Source organism: Mus pahari, chromosome X, assembly GCF_900095145.1.
Source record: "Mus pahari chromosome X, PAHARI_EIJ_v1.1, whole genome shotgun sequence".
Lineage (NCBI taxonomy): Eukaryota > Metazoa > Chordata > Mammalia > Rodentia > Muridae > Mus > Mus pahari.
Genome location: NC_034613.1, coordinates 86,088,345 through 86,105,408, shown reverse-complemented (window position 1 = coordinate 86,105,408; position 17,064 = coordinate 86,088,345). Strand labels below are relative to the sequence as shown.

General features: G+C 40.1%; 1 protein-coding gene and 1 long non-coding RNA gene across 4 annotated transcripts in view; both read right to left on the bottom strand.

The window, feature by feature from the left end:
* Positions 1 to 12,883, bottom strand: part of Eda (ectodysplasin A) — a 365,333-nt gene extending 352,450 nt beyond the window's left edge. For both annotated transcript variants that reach the window (XM_021187376.1, XM_021187377.2), the window contains exon 1: positions 12,249 to 12,883. In XM_021187376.1, the coding sequence (XP_021043035.1) occupies positions 12,249 to 12,644 (396 nt within the window). In that variant the 5' untranslated portion in view covers positions 12,645 to 12,883. The remainder of the gene's footprint in view (positions 1 to 12,248) is intronic.
* Positions 12,884 to 13,265: 382 nt separating this feature from the next.
* LOC115063148 overlaps positions 13,266 to 17,064 on the bottom strand; it is a 21,431-nt gene continuing 17,632 nt past the window's right edge. For both annotated transcript variants that reach the window (XR_003843038.1, XR_003843037.1), the window contains exon 3: positions 13,266 to 13,973. This is a non-coding gene — a long non-coding RNA (uncharacterized LOC115063148). The remainder of the gene's footprint in view (positions 13,974 to 17,064) is intronic.

Below are 17,064 nucleotides of genomic sequence, written 5' to 3'. Positions count from 1 at the left end.
CTTGATGGCAATTTTAATTTGAATTGGTAGTGATATTCCTATAGTTATTTTCATATAGATATTGTGCATATATTTGTTTTCTTTTGAGAAATGTCTATCTAGGTCATTAGGCCTATTTTTTTTAAGTTCACCCCTTTTAAAAATGTGGATATATGATTTTGCTAGCACCTTAATTTCAATAGGAAATCTTGTACTTTGGTGAACTGTCTTCTATGTTTTTTAAAAAATCAGTTGGTTATAATATAAGAGTTCTCATTTCTGTTCCATTGATCCATAGTGTCTACCCTTATGCCAGTACCATAATAGACTCATAACTATAGCTTTATACATATTAGATTTTCCATCCCTTGAATATGCCATGTTCTCTCTCACCTCTAAGCCTTTGCATAATCAGCTCCTATTACTGGAAATAAAATTATCCAACTAATGACTTTTTTTTTCAGTTTTAAACTCAGAAGGTGCTTCATCAAGAAAATGTCCTTTGATTTCAAAAGTTTGAGCCAGGTGTTCATCCTTGTTTTTGTTCCAAATTACCATGTGTTCCGATACTCCAAGCTGTAAGATTAACCATACTGCTTCATCATCAAGTTGACTTGTTGTAGCCTATTCACCTGACTCAGAATTCCATGACTGCAGGAACTCTCTCTGACTGGTCAACAGTTGCATCTCCACATCTGTGTACCCCTTGGTACATGATACAAAGGTGATAATGTATAAATAGCTATAAATATGATGAGTTGCTTATGTTTTTAGTAATGGACAAATTAGCAATTTGAAGGACATTTCCTGCCAAGAAAACTATTGGTATGATATGGTATGATATTTACATAATATGTCATACTATTAAAAGGCCGAACTTGGGAGTCAGTGGAGAAAAGAAAAAACTGAAATTTATGACCCATTTAGAAAGAAGAACCCAGGAAAAATTACCAACTTTTAGGTTCTAAACTATAATAATATTTTAAATAAATGATAAATCAACTTCTATTTGGACAGAAAGCCAGTTTCAGATGATTTCAGTATCATGTTGGATTAAGATGACATAGGATTGTTAGTATCTGAGGCCAATTTCCAGAAACACAAATCCTATTTTGATAAAGATAAAAGCAACTGAAGCCATATATGTGTGTTATATACAATATTATACAATATTATTTTTATATTAAATACAATACAAGTAATATATTATCATTATATATTATATAATGCATATAGCACAAATATTTTATATAATATATCATAATTAATAAATTATATAGTATGCCATTCATTCAAAAGCAAACAAGCAAATGACAAAACAGTCCTGTAGTACAAAAATAAGATATACAATTGATAATAGAAATCGATTGAGATATCTTGTGGTTCCCTATCAATTTCACAATTTCTAATTCTATAACATGTCATCGAATTATTTTGTTTGTTTTCTTGAGATAAGGTCTCACCATCAAGGCTACCCTTGAACTGACGATCCTTCTTCATTAGCCTCCCAAGAGCTAGGATTATAGTTATGAGACATCATACCTGGCTTTTATTATTGGAATATTGGGGTTTTCATTGAACTGGCAATTTTCTTTGGATAGTATGGACATTTTACCAATTTTGCTTCTTCTGATACACAGATATGGAAAGTATTCTCATTTATTTCTGCAGTCTTCAACTTTTTTCATCACTGTTTTATAGATTTTAGTGTTCAGGCCTCTAATACTCTTAGTTAAATGTATTTCTAAGTATTTTATTATTTTGTTAGCTATTGTCTGAAAGTCCTATGTTTATTAGGATATCAAACACAATTTAACCTCCCCTAGGGTAAAATGACTTCATGAATTCTTCCAAACAGCTAAGGGAAAAATATTATCAATGTTATATAAATGTTTATAAGGACCAAATAAAATAAACACAATTGTAATAACAGCATAAAATAACCTTGATATCCAAAGGATAATGAGAGAAAATTACATGCTCATCTCACTCATAAATAAAGATCAAAGATTCTAAATGAAAGGTTAGTAAAATAATTCTAGACATATATGAACTGAATGGTACACTGGAACTAAAGAGGTTTTATCCTAAGGGTGTAAGGTTAGCTTCAGACCACATTAACAGAATAAGGAGGGAAAAATCTTGTGACTAGTTTAACATATAAAACCATGATACAATGATGTCATTCCTGATGTTATTTAAAAACCTTTGAAAACTAAAAGTTTAAAGCTGATATCTTTTTAAACTAATAATATAACCTATGACAAACAGTAAAAATAAAATTTTTGCTCAGATCAGAAGTGAACAAGGATGCCTATTACTACTTCCACTCAATATTATCTGGAAATTTCTAGATATTATAATAAAGGAAACTTTTTTACTTTTAAAGTTTTTTACATAATATATTTTTATCATATTCTTTCTCCCTCCCTCAACTTCTCCCAGATTCTCCACACCCTTCTCCCCAAACTTCGTGTTCTCTCTCTCTCTCTCTCTCTCTCTCTCTCTCTCTCTCTCTCTCTCTCTCTCTCTCTGGGGGTGAGCTGGCATATGCATATGTGTAAAAACAAGAAAACAACAAAAGATAAAATCAAGTCAAATAAACAAAAGGAAACATAGTAAGAGCCAGAGAGGATAGATGACTCCAAGAAAACAATGTTTCTTCCAGACACAACAGAAATGGTACAATAACAGGAACAAACTCCGAGAATGTGAAAGCATTCATAAGACCTGAACAGGTTCAAGCTAGACAGGGTCCCCATACTGAGAGAGTAAGGTGAACTCTGGGTCCCACCCTCAACCAACCAAGAATCTATTTGCAACTGAAAGCTGCTGGCAGAGGGAAAGTCAGGTTTCTCCACTGACAGTCATTGGGTATACCAACTATTTCAGATATTGTCTATCAGATATTGGGTATATCAACTATACTCTAGGGCAGGCCCCATACCCAGGAATAATTGACCAACACAAAGAAAACTTTTTAAAATTTAATTTAATTATGTTTCTTATTCACTTTACCTCCTGTTCACTGCCTCCTCCTAGTCACTCTCTCCCACAATTCTTCCCTCCATCCCCCCTCCCCTTCTCCTCTGAGTGGGTGGGCCCTCCAGAGTATCCTCCCACCCTGGCACTTCAAGTCTCCATGAGGCTAGGTGCATCCTCTCTCACTGGGGCCAGACAAGCCAGCTCAACTTTTGGGATAACAGCTTTTTAGTAAAAGCTTTTGGGATAGCCCCCCATTCAAGTTGTTCTGGAACCACATGAAGACCAAGCTGTACATCTGCTACAATACATATGTGTGAGAAGACCTAGGTCCAGGCTGTGGTGTATGCTCTTTGGTCAGAGGAAAACTTTTAAGCTATCTAGATTAAAAAGGAAAGAAAGTAACATTTTAAAAATATTTTCCATTAACATTTTAGTAGACATGTGAAAAATCCAAAAGAACATGCAAATAAATTATTATGATCAATAAGTGAGTTTAGCAAATCTTTGGATACAAATTTGATATGTAAAATTAAACTACATTTCTTTTTTCCCTTTTTTATTAGATATTTTCTTTATTTACATTTCAAATGCTATCCTGAAAGTCCCCTATACCCTCCCCCCACCCTGCTCCCCTACCCACCCACTCCCACTTCATGGCCCTGGCATTCCCCTGTACTGGGGCATATACAGTTTGCAAGACCAAGGGGCCTCTCTTACCAATGATGGCTACATTTCTAAACACCAGCAAAAAGCAATTAAAGTTCAATTTAAAGCAATTTTTAAATAGATGTCATGAATTTGAAAATGAGCAAGGGAAGCTACATGAGAGAATTTGGATGTAGGGAGGGTTTGAAAGGGAAATGATGTAATAATGTTATAATCACAAAAAAATTTTAAAATTATATAGACTTACATTGGAATTCCTAACAAGTCAACTGAAAGGCTTATATTAACATGCAGGATTTTTATAGATAGTGCTTTGGGGATCCACATATGTGCAAGACAAGGAAAAAGTCAATCTCCAAATTGCCCTAACCAAATTTATATTGAACTCTTGAGCTAGTAAGGCTTGTATATGACTCCTCAATGTTTTCCTAATTTAGAAGAAAGGGGAAGTGATTAGTCATTAGACCCAGGCAGTCAAGGAAGGAGGTCTTTCCTTGGTTGAAAAGTTTGCCTCAGAAGACAATTCTCAGGTGAGAATTCTTTTGTTGGTACTCTTGGTACTTGGGGGGTGGGGGCATAAATCCTGCCTTTCTGAAGTGGAATCTACATGGTGAAACACAACCTCCATCATAGCTATCATATACAATGGCATAAAAAAAACACCTTGGAAAAGTTCTCTATATAAACATAAAAAGTATCAGTAGGAAAATGAACAAGAATCAAAGATATGGAAGAATATACGATGTTCCTGAATTGGATGCTGTGATTTTTTCTCCTAAGTTGATTTTTCATGCAGGTTTGAATGAGAATGTGCCCCCATGGGCTCATGTCTGTTCACCAGTTGCTGGTACTCTTGGGGAAGGATTTGGAGCTATGGCCTTCTTGGAGGTGGTGTGTCACTGTAGGGAGAGCTTGAGGTTTCAAAAGATTTCCCCATTCCTATTGTGTTCTGTAACATCCAAATGTGAGCTCTTGGTGCTGTTCTAGCTCTGTCTACAGCCACACCTATAGGCTTTCATCCTTTTGTCATAAACACCCTCTGGAACTGGGAGCTCAGTTAAACTCTTGGTCATAATGTTTTATCTCATCAATAGAAAAGAAACCTTAACTAATAGAATTTTTAAATTCAATGTAATCACAATAAAAATTCTAAGAGGTTTCTCTTTTCTTGAGGTACATAAAAAGCCAATTCTAAAATACACGTGAAAATGTTAATGCTAAGTGGTTTTAAAAGGCCAAGTTAGAAAGACTTGCTTTCCCAGATACCAAGAGCTTATTATAGGGTTCAGTCACTAACACTGCTAGTATTGGTGTGCTATGGTCTGGTTGCAGTTTTGTATCCCAAGGATTCATGCGAGGGATGCTTAACCCTGTATGGCACTGTTGATATGGTAGAACTTTTAAGAGGTAAGGCTACATGCAAAGTAATTTCATCACTGAGGGTACTGCCTTCAGAAGGTATACATCTTTTTCTTACAGAGTACATTAGTTCTCAAAGGGGTAAGTTGCTCTGAAATGAGGCCAACCCATACAAATTTTCCCTTTTCTGCATGTAGTCTCTTTATCTTTCTCTACCATTTTGTTATCTAGCCAAGGGTACTCTCACTCAAGCTGAATGGATGTTTTTGAATCTCCAAAATGACCTAAGTAATCTCTTTCACTTTCAAGTACCAAGCCTGAATTATTTTGTTCTAGCAACAGAAAATAGACTGATGAGAAACAGATCAACAGAATAGAATAAACAACTCAGGAACAATTTTGAGTATATATAAACAATGGATGGATGAAAAAGTAAGAATGTAGAAAAGCATAAAAAATCCATATAATAAATAGGTCTAGATCAGTTGGATACTTACATGGAAAAATATAGGGCCTGACCTCTATGTCTCTACCATACACAAAATCAATCCCAGGTGGCTAGCAATTCTAACTGTGAATGGCACAAATACAAAACTTCGAAATGATAATGGAAGAGCATGTCCGATGATTCCAAAGTGAGAAAAAAAAAGGCTTGTTTTGTGTTTGTGGGGTCTCTCTCTCTCTCTCTCTCTCTCTCTCTCTCTCTCTCTCTCTCTCTCTGTGTGTCTGTGTGTGTGTGTGTGTGTGTGTGTGTGTGTATGTGTGTGTGTGTGTGTGTGTGTGTGTGTGTAAGAGAGTTTCATCAGATCTTCTGGAGAGGAAGTTAGGCAGTTATGGGCTGTCTAATAGTGAGTGCGTGGAACCAAACTCTAGCTCTCTGCAAAAGTGGTCTTAAAACCCTGAGACATCTCTTCAGCCCTGGAAACATACTTCTTAAACAGGTTACAAAACACTAGCCATGAAAGAAAAATTTGACACATTAAAATTAAAGCCTTCTCTTCATCAAAAGATATTATAAAAGTAGGCCACAAATTTGAACCTGTTTTGCAAAGTATAAGAAGTAATTTCCAATATATATAAATTTTTTAGGGCTAGAGAAATGGCTCAGCAGTTGAGAGAGCTTGTTGCTCCAGAAGAGGATTGGAGCTTGGTTGGAAGCACCCATGTCAGGAGGCTCACAACTCCAGCTCCTGGGAATTCTGCTCTCTGCACTCACATACCCCCACATAGATACAAGCACATATACACATAATTAAAAATAAAAATAACGGATTTTTAATTATATAAGAATTCTGTAAAAACAGTGTAAGTGGACAGGAAAATAGGCAAATATATACAATCTACATACAGACATAGATATAGACATAGACATAGACATAGATATAGATAGATAGATAAGTACTTCATGAAGATGCCTAAATTGATAATAGAATATGATAAGGAGTGAAACCTCACCAGTCTTCAGTGAAGAATTCTTTAAAATCCTTTAAGATAAAATTAAGGATGTAAGTCACAAGTAGTCACTTACCTAGAGAGCCTGAAGGCTTGGGTTTGATTCCCAATATCACATACAAACTAAAAATATCACTGCAAACCCACTCACCACAATGACAGTACTTCTCATTCATTGCTGGTGAGAAACAAATTGTTGATAACTTGGAAAATCATCAATAACTTCAAAATATGTATTCTCCATTACACAGAAACTAATTCTAGGTAAATAGTCAATGGAAATTCTAATAAGTGGGCTTGTATAAAAATATCTGAAACATTATTCATAATGATTTCAAACTGGAAATATCATACATAGTTATTATCATGATAAGGTATTTATAAATTATGATGTATTTCAACAACAGAACATACAAAGATATAAATTTTAAAAATTCTCTCTGCAACAGTGTGGTTATCACAAATATAGTGCTAACCAAAAACCACAAGACTCAAAAGAATACATCTATCTGATTTAATTCATGTACAGTTCAAATGAACAAAATTATTTCTGATAATAGAAGTGAAGACAGTCATTATCTTTGGAGAGTGAGGATCATTCAGTGATATAGATGGATACAATTAAGGGTTTGCAGAATGGTAAAAATATTTTATTTTGTCACCTAGGTGCAGGCAACATGAGTGTGCTTACTTTGTAATATTTCACCATATGTCACAATCATGAAGTGCATGTGTTTCTGTATGTGTGTTATATGTCAATAAAATGTAAAGAAAAAGAATAGAAATGAGAGACTAAACGCTGGGTATTTACAGAGGAATCAGACAAAGGCACAAGGTTTGGTAATGCTCTTAGGAATTAAATTTGCTTAAGAAATTCTCTAGTATAAAGAGATCTTCTCTATAACATACTTACAGATAGATTACAGTTCATTTTTTTCCCACAAGATCTAAGAGAGAAGGATGAGACCTAACAGCATATAAAACATCAAACAATATATTACAAAAACCCTTTAGTACCATCTTAGAGGAAATGCGTGAAACTCGGAAATAGATCACACAGTTAGGACTCCTCATTTCTACCTCACTTCCCAATTATTTTCAAAACCAGCAAAACATACCAACTATTTATTCACCTAAGCAAAACTGACAGTTTACAGACTTAGCAGGACCAGAGAGAAGCAGACCTGTTCTATAAAATGGCTTTGTTTTATATAAACGCTACCTAAGTTCAAAAATAATTTAATTCAACAACTATATTTCTTCCTAGCTATAACTAGTGATATGTTGGGAATCATGAAGACACTACAGAAAGTGGATTTCTGAGGAGCTTTAAGGTTAGGAAAGGAGACTATTAAGATGAAACTCAGTAACAACGACAGAATAATTCCCAAAGAGAATATGGTTGGTGACTTCCAGGAGTAAAATTAGTGTGAATAAAAAAGAGAGTGATATTATGATAGCCATTTCTCAAAAGACTTAAATAAGAAACTGGAAAGTCTGCATTTAAACTCATGAAAACCTATTTTCTAGATTCCATATACACAATTTGTGGGATCTGTTATGTTCAACATGAATCACCCAGAATGATTCTTAGTTATTAGGAATATCAAAACTTGGTATTCTAATAACATAGCTAGTTATACTCAAAGATTTATGTTGATCATTAAAGCTGACTTCTATGATATCACTTCAAATAATTAAGAAAACAGTCCTGAATAAATTCCTATTGCTCTGCTTGTAGTTTAGTTTATGAGATGCCACCTATATCTCTCTCAACAGAACCTTTACCAACATTAAAAGACATCTAATACTTGTCTGTGTGAAGTTGTTAGATCCCCTGGAACTGGAATTGCAGGAAGTTCTGTGCTGCCATGTGAGTGCTGGGAATTGAACCCAGGTCCTCTGGAAGATCAACCAGTGCTCTTAACCTCTGAGCTATCTCTCCAGTCTCAACATCTGATACTTAACACTGTATCTGCCACAGAGAAATTTTTATTTATTGAGCTTAGATTATTAAATTATACCAACAATGTTACTCATCTCTCTCCTGATTTGGAAGACTCTGATCTTTGATCCTCTCCCCCTCCCTCCCTTCCTTCCCCACTTCTCTCTAGTTCTCCAGATTGGAAAAACAACAAGTAGAAAACCCCCCACTTTTGATCAATTCAATTGGGTTTCTGGAGACTTATCAATGGGCTATAAGATTTTTTTTTTTGAGTAACAGTCATCAGAATTTTCTTTCTGATTGTAGGGGAAAAAATCGCGTCTGATCTTCATGGAAAAAAGGTTTGTTTTGTTGTTGACACGTTCCTGAGATTTTTCCGCCATGTTTTTGACATTTGAGAGACATAATCATGACCAGACCTTCTTCTCCACAGTGTGATCCAGGGATTTTCAATGTTTTGAATTATTTGCTGTCAAAATCAGACACTACTGGTGCATCTCTAGCCCTCAAGCTTATCTTCACTAAGTATCCAAATGCAGCTACTCCTTCAGCTGTGGGAGACAGCCCAAGATTCCAGAAACTCTAATGTCACCCTCTCAGTATTTACGATCAGAAACCATGTCCCTACCTTTCCAAAATCTCCCTTGCAGAGAATTGCTCATATTCCTGCTTTGTGTCCTGAATTCTTTCCATATCCTGGTTTGTTTGTTTGTTTGTTTGTTTGTTTAATTCTAGTATGGTACAGACACACCTTTAATGATTTCTGGAGTCTTTCCTTGAGTCATATTTAAGAACCCACAGTCCAATCATCTCATAAGTATGAATTCCTTTCCCCTTGCCTAAATACATGTCTGACCTCTCATAATGGAAAGCCACTGACTGTTGGGCTCACCACGGTTTAGTAGCATCAGTTTCCTTTTACTCTTTCTAAATATGTTGGTAGGAAACCCAAGTACAGTGCCCACTGGAAGATGCTGGCTTTGTCTCTAGTCCTCTGCTTACAAGGTTTACTGTAACAGCAGCTGCTTATGTCGGAAAACTAAAATATACAATAAGACCTCCATGGCCAAGTCCCACAAGTCTATTTACTTCCTTATTTATGAATCAGAATCTGTCAGCACAACTTAGACTTTTGACTGTCAGCAGATACTACGATTAAATGTCACTGAAAAACCAGCAGAGGGTGCAGCAGGGCACTAGAAATGTTACCCAAGACATAGCACAGCAATGTAAATCGATTAGCCAATCAAATTTTCCTTTATTTATTTACTCATTCACTTATATAGTTGTTTGTTTGTGTATATGCTAAGGCTAATATCAAAACAAATGAGTTGAATCTGGGATAAAATGTCTTCAGTGGGCTAAAATTCTCCTGAAAGTGAAATTCAAGATGAATAAGGAATACATGGTTAGACTTAGTCTGGTCAAAATTAGTTAGAGCAGAGCAAAATGACACAGATCTGAGCCCTTCATTTTGTAAAAAGCCTACTATGGAGCTTCAACCTGTTGTCCCTTCATTGCCCGCCTCAATATATTATGGAGGAATGTGCACTAAATTGGAGGATGGGAGAGCACCTTCATCCTAGTTTTGACTCATGCTAGGATATCTTGGGCCACTTACTTCTCCCTTGAGGCCTGTATGTTCTCCAAAGGAATCAATAAAATAGATTCAGGCAGTACCTTACAAATCTGGAAAACATAAATTCCAATTAATGCTAATAAATGTAAAGAACTGGTATCATTGCTCTGACTGCCCCATAGACTAAAATAGACTAAAGGATAGCAGATAAGAAGCTGTGCTAAAACATATAAATATCTTTGCTACATCTGGCGTAAGCAACTAAATGCCATTGCAAAGCTGTGAGAGTCCCATGCCATCACAGAAGCTCTAGGATACTGCTGTCCCACCAATCTCTAAACAGCGCTCTGTCCATCCTGATTGCCAAAAATCCTTGACCACCATTTGAGTAAAGAAGTTGAATTCCCTGATTTCATTTGAATGTGGGGGTGGGGGTGGGTGGGTGGAGAGAGAGAGAGAGAGAGAGAGAGAGAGAGAGAGAGAGAGAGAGAGAGAGAAGGAAGAAGAAGAAGAAGATGCTAAGTACCTCTACTGGGATCCTAGACAGGGGTAGTAAATAAAAGGCCTAGAGTCCTAATTAATTCTCATTTAGCCCCGGTGTTTAAAATTTCNCGCTCTGTCCATCCTGATTGCCAAAAATCCTTGACCACCATTTGAGTAAAGAAGTTGAATTCCCTGATTTCATTTGAATGTGGGGGTGGGGGTGGAGGTGGGTGGAGAGAGAGAGAGAGAGAGAGAGAGAGAGAGAGAGAGAGAGAGAGAGAGAACATATATCAATGTGCAGCTGCTAAGTACCTCTACTGGGATCCTAGACAGGGGTAGTAAATAAAAGGCCTAGAGTCCTAATTAATTCTCATTTAGCCCCGGTGTTTAAAATTTCAAGTATGAGAAGCCTGTCTACTGATTCTCTTCTTTGATAAGCTGTTATATAAATTTGAGTGTCTTTGAAAGACATTTTAGGTCTGAGGCAATTTTACAAAGCACATTGTTAAAGAAAGAAAGAAAGAAAGAAAGAAAGAAAGAAAGAAAGAAAGAAAGAAAGAAAGAAGAGAAGAGAAGAGAAGAGAAGAGAAGAGAAGAGAAGAGAAGAGAAGAGAAAATGTGTGTCCTGACACTAGAGTATTATTATGAATGTGACACCTCTAAAGTGTACAACTTGGAAAGTCAAAGCAATACAAATGTTTGAAGAGTTGTGACAACAACTATGGGTGTAGCACCAAATACAGAAGGCTTCCATGCCTCACCTCAAGTAGCTTACTTACACAACTTGTCGTTTTCTCCAGAAGTTACAAAATCACCATTAGTCTTTAACCACCTCAAAAAGATTCTTGGATGTTCTGCCTAAGATTCAAGTGTGAGACAGCTATGGACAATACAGGAAGACTTAATATCAAGTACACTAAATTTGCTTGAATAACGAGTTAGAAAAACAACCACGATAATGGTTTGCTAAAAGAGATATAAACCCTCTAAAGATTATCAAAAACAAAACAAAAATCCAACTTCCTGTTCCAAAAGCAGCAATAATGAAAAGTCTTCACACCCACTGTATCCAACTCCATCTACAAGAGTGTCAGAACCGGCATGCAAAGGGTGAGTTTTATTTCCATAGATTTTTTAAATTGCTGTTCAGAAGTTGTCTAGCAAGACGGCATATTTCTACCAGAATTCCTCAGGGGCGCTCATCCTAACTAGAACGCAGAGGAGAATCCGTCTCAAGTTGCAGGTAAGTGTGAAAAAAGCTCAGGTCCTGGTCAGCGCAAAGAACCCAGCGCTGAAAGTCTGGTTAAAAGTTGTTTCAACGGGCGTGGAACAGTTAGTACAGCTGTTTACAGCTCCAACTCCAAAGAGGAGCCTGCTAGTGCTGGCATCAGCTCGGGACACGAAGAAACAAGCACCACGGGCAGAGAAACTCACCAGGGGGCACGAGGGGCCAAGCTGCTCGCCGTTAGACGGCCACGGGGGCGGCGCAGGCACCTCCGCGCCCGGATGGGTGCAAGGCAGGCCAACTTTTCGCGAAGCAGCCCACACCCCCCCGGGGGCGGCGCGTGCAGGCTGGGCTTTCCAACTCCACGGGACCCGAGAGGGTCTGGATGAACCAAGGCAGGAACCGAGAACAACCTGCCCTGGACAACCTCTCCCCAGCACTCTGGCCCACTCCCAGCTCCTGCCCTGGAACTTGGCTCTGAGTGGCAGAGTCCCCTGAGCCCTGAGGCCCAGGCCCCCGCCCAACCGAGCAGGGGAGGGGGCCTCCAAGGCCGCCGCCCCTCCTAGGTGACTCACCTGGTGCCGGTCCTGGGAGTCAGGGGGGAGTGGATCTTCTCCAGGTTCCAAAGGCTGCTGTTGAAAGGAAGGCTGCCCGAGGTGGCGGGTGATGGGACCCACAGGGTCGAGGCTCCCAGGGCTGCTTAGGGTGCCAGAGGTGCCAGGAGCACCCGGGCCACCGAGGCGGGACTCGGTTCCCCGTTCCCGCCGCAATTCGGACCGCAACTCTAGGTAGCAGCACAGCGTCAGCAGGTGGAGGGCCAGCGAGAGGCCAAAGAAACCCAGGAAGAGCCGGCAGCTGTTCCCTTCGCCCGCCCGAGCAGGGGCCCCGCGACAGCCGCAGCCCTGGCTGCCCCGCTCCCTTGGCGCTGCCGCAGGCAGGGGTTCCCTGCGCTCTACCTCTGGGTAGCCCATGGCCTCCAGAGACAACCACTATCTGAGGCCCGGGAGCCTCTGCCTCTGCCTCAGTCCTTCACGACCCCTGACAGGCGACTACTGTCCTGCCATCGGCTGGGGGCTGCAGGGACCCGTTCCTGAGCGACGGTGGCTGGGCGGGACAGAACAGGGAGCAGCCGCATGTGCAGCTCCACTCCGAGGGGTGGGAAAGGGAGGAGGAGGGGCGGGCGAGAGGGGCGGCGCGGCCCGAGAGGGAACGAGGGAGGAGGTCCTCACCTACCCCGCCCCGTGCCTCAAGGGGCGGCCGGGACGCCCAACCACGGGCCCGCCAGGCCTGGCTGCCCCGCCCCCTGCCGTTCCACTCGGGCCTCCAGCCGTGGGGCGGGGCCTGGGGGCGTGGGGGTTCACCTCTGCCTGGCAGCCCCACCCAGCTCTTCCCGCTTGCCCCGTTGCAGTTGGTGAATGCGGCTGTCGTTCATCTCTGGACTCCACCCCGGTTTAACCCTTCAGCGCCGCTATGGGGGGAGGGCAGGAGGGGGAGGCTGAGAAGAATTTGGGAACCTTGGAAAGAACGTGGAGAAAAGAAAAGGAGGCAGAAACTAGCATTAATAGAAATGTTTGCAATTAACTGCAGTTGCTAATAACATCATCCAGTACTTATCTGTTGCTTTCAATCTTCAAAGCGTTTAACAGACGTTAAACTAATTAAAACAGTTCAGGGTTTGGAATGAAACCATGCCTGCTGTGTTTGCAATTCAATGGCTCGCCAGAAGAAAAGGAGACCTAGGAGCCTGGGAGCCAAACAGACTGGGAACCGGGCAACCTCACTCCTCAAATGAGTCTTGGGGCACAGTCTGAGGGCATAGAGAGGGTGCCTAGTGCCAAGTAAAACTGAAGTGATGCTGTCCGTTGAAGGCTAAAACCGTTTCCTAGGATTTCTTGATATATTAATTCATTCAACAGATATGCATTGATCCCGTTCACAGTGCAGAAAGTAGTGTATGAGAGAACCCGCAGCCAAAAGTTTATCTTCTTCCAGAGATGCAGAAGTTTTGGAAGAACTTGAGCCTTCGAGGAGCAGGTGGGGAAACTGAGGGTCATGACGAGGTGAATTTTTACAGGGGTGGTCCACAGCATGGCCAGACACTATTGGCATCTGTATTCACAGGCAAGTGTTCTGGCCTCTCCACCCTTCCCTTGCTTCCCCTGGAGTACTCCCTGGGGTAAGTTCAACAAGTCAGCCAAATGTTCCAGATGTACACTGCTGCAACTGCAGCATCTTCAACGGCTGCACCAATCAGAAACAGGGTCAGAGGGAAAAAAATGGCAAATGTCAGAACAATAGACCTGGAAATGAAGGATGGAAAAGATTAGTTGTCAAGAGTCACAATTGACAAGTGTTAGTAGTCTCAGATTTTAGAGAACTAAATAGCTGTAGCAGAACAAGCAGCCACTTTTTTTTTAGCCAGTAGGTACGCTCATTTCCATGTAATTGAGAAATGAATAATTAGCAATTTTATTAACTTGAAGCAAGCATAGTAAAAGCCACTAAGGAGGCTCAGTGGTGTGCCAGAGCACTTAAGGCTAGGCCTAAGACCTAGGCTCATAAGGGAGAAGAAAAACACAGAAGAGTGTAGAAAGGAGACAAAAGAGAAACCAAACCAAAAGCATATGGTGGGGAGGTCAACACAGAGAACACAAGGGTCATAAGCTTTAAATAGATCAGCCACAGACGGGCTTTCTTCCATAGCCTAGTGCATGGCCTCAGTGCTTCAGAATCCTCTTTTTGTCCTCTTTTTAACCTTTACCAATGAAACAGGACGTTTGCAAAGGATCTCATCATCACACAGATAAGGAGGAAAAGAAAGGCTTGCAACAGCGGCTCTCAAGATCTACTTGTCCAGACCAGGAATTCTAGATGCTAGGAAAACCGCCAAGCTGATTTACCTTAATTATCACTGCCAGGATTATTGGAAAGAATGCTAGACCAAAAGTCAGGAGGCGTCACCCTAGCACTAGTTTGTTGGGTCACTCTGAGCAGAGGGAGTGGGAAAACACTAGCTTGGTTTCTCCAACTGAAAAATGAAGGGTTTAAACTGTAACAGCTATTACATTGTTCCTTATCAGTCTCATCACTGGCTGTGTTGACTTTATTGCTCACACAATTTAAAGAGGCTATCTTTCCTTCCTCTAAAATGAGAGGGAAATAAATGACATCTACCTCCTGATGATGGTGGGAGTGGTCGTGAGTGGTGATGCTGGAGGGGTCTTACTGGTCCCTGCTTCCCATGCTCTACCAACTTTTTTTTTTAATTTATCACTGTGTGTGAGAGGGGGGAGGGGCTCACATGCCACTGAGCACATGAGGAGATCAGAGGACAACTTTGTGGAATTTGTTTTCACTTTCCACCTTTGCATAAGTTCCCAGGATCAAAGTCAGGCCATCAGATTTGTGACTATAGAGCAGCAAATGCCTTCATCTGATGTGCCATCTTACCATGGCCCTTTCTCTTAATAACTGGACCAAGAAAGACTCCCTTTGCACCATTGCCTCTAGAAGCCTTCAGAACTGCATTTGACCTAGGATATCATTTTGATTCCCAAGAGACAGGAAATAAGACTTCATGTACTTTAGAAATATCACAGGGAGCCAGGGGCTGAGAGAAATGCATGTGGTTATAATAATTATCATTATATTAATGAAGTGCTGTGTATTGAATCTAAAAGTTTCACATTCAATAGGCAGGCATTCTAACACTGAGCTACAACCTCAGGCCACAAGTTCCCTTTTTATTTATATGCCGTATGTGTTTTGATGCATTGCTTCAGCTTGCCTCTCTGTTTCCACAGAGCCCTGTCCCCTACAGCATAAGTCTTAAAACAATAGACCTATGGGCCACATTCAGCAAAGAGGTGTGTTGTTTTTGGTATACTATTGGCTAAAACTTGGAATTGAAAAGAAAATTCAATTGTAGCATTTAGAAATCTGGAGGTTTCACATTTTTAGAATGCTGCTTTCCTACTTTTCTAACTATGAAAACAAAACAAAAATCACAAGGCCTGTTAACATTAGATCCACATTCCCATATGGCTACACCCAGCTAAAACTGCCCCTTTGAGTTAAACAGAAAAGTAAAGTTCTATATCACCTTTCTACCGCCTGGACTCTGGTTTTCAATTCTGCCCTTGTCAGACCCTTGACTTGCTTACATGGGCTCCTTGACCAGGATATAATCTGACATTCCAACATTACTATTTGCTAACCTGCAAAGAAGCCATGCTACCACATTGCTAAATTCACTCTCTCTTCCCGTACCTCTGCACATTAGCCAAGCTAGTATTTTTAACCAGAAGTATCCCCCACCCCCTCGAAGCTTGATAAATCAAGAATCAGGGTACATATTCCCTTTACTGGCATAGAGATCAGAGGGCATAACTATGGTGCACTTAGTGATTGCAGGTAGCTGAGGGGAATTACGGGCTTTTGGAGATAGATTCTCATCTTAGATTATTTCCATCTCAGTTATTTGATTTAATACAAGTGATTGTTGTTTGTCTTAGACCACCTCAGTTTTCTCATGTGGAAAATAGAGATGACATTATATATACTTTTAGAAGGGATGCTTTGTAAGATAGCTGTGCTTAAGTGGGATGTGTGGAAGAAGGAAGAGGTTTTGCTCTACTCTCTCAGGGCTTTCGGTAATTGAGCCTATTAAATAAACTGACAGCAGGCAGATTAGTGAGAGAAAATGAATGCAAGATGTATGATGTACAAAAAGGCATCGACATGAAAGAAAATGAATGTCAAATATGCAATGAGATTTAGAAATTTATCTATCCTCATAAGGGAAAGGGAGACAAATGTAGACAACTACGAAGGGTTTGGGGGGATTTTGTTGTGGTGGTGGTTTTTCTTTGTTTGTTTGGTTGGTTTTGTTTTTATAGAAAAGCGATTAGGTCCTGAGGGGGGAAAAAGGTGGTGACAAAGTTCCTCTGAGTATGATCCTAAACTCCAGGGTCTACTTCAGTGATAACTGTTTAGTCAGCCTCCGTTGCTGAGATTACCAGAGAAGTGATTCAAGACAATTAAGTTCCTTTTGGAAAACATCTTTCTTCAGAAAAGCTCAGTGGCACCCCTCCCTATAATTGTTCCAAAGTAACATATTAGGTGTATGACATCCTTCGGAATCTATTTGTCAAACTTCGTATCTCTCTGTCTGTCTGTCTGTCTGTCTGTCTGTCTGTCTGTCTGTCTCTCTCTGTCTCTGTCTCTCTCTGTCTCTGTCTCTCTCTGTCTCTGTCTCTCTCTCTCTGTCTCTCTCTCTGTCTCTCTGTCTCTGTCTCTCTCTCTCTCTGTCTCTCTCTCTCTGTCTCTCTCTCTGTCTCTCTCTCTGTCTCTCTCTCCCTCCCTCCCTCCTCTCTCTCTCTCTCTCTCTCT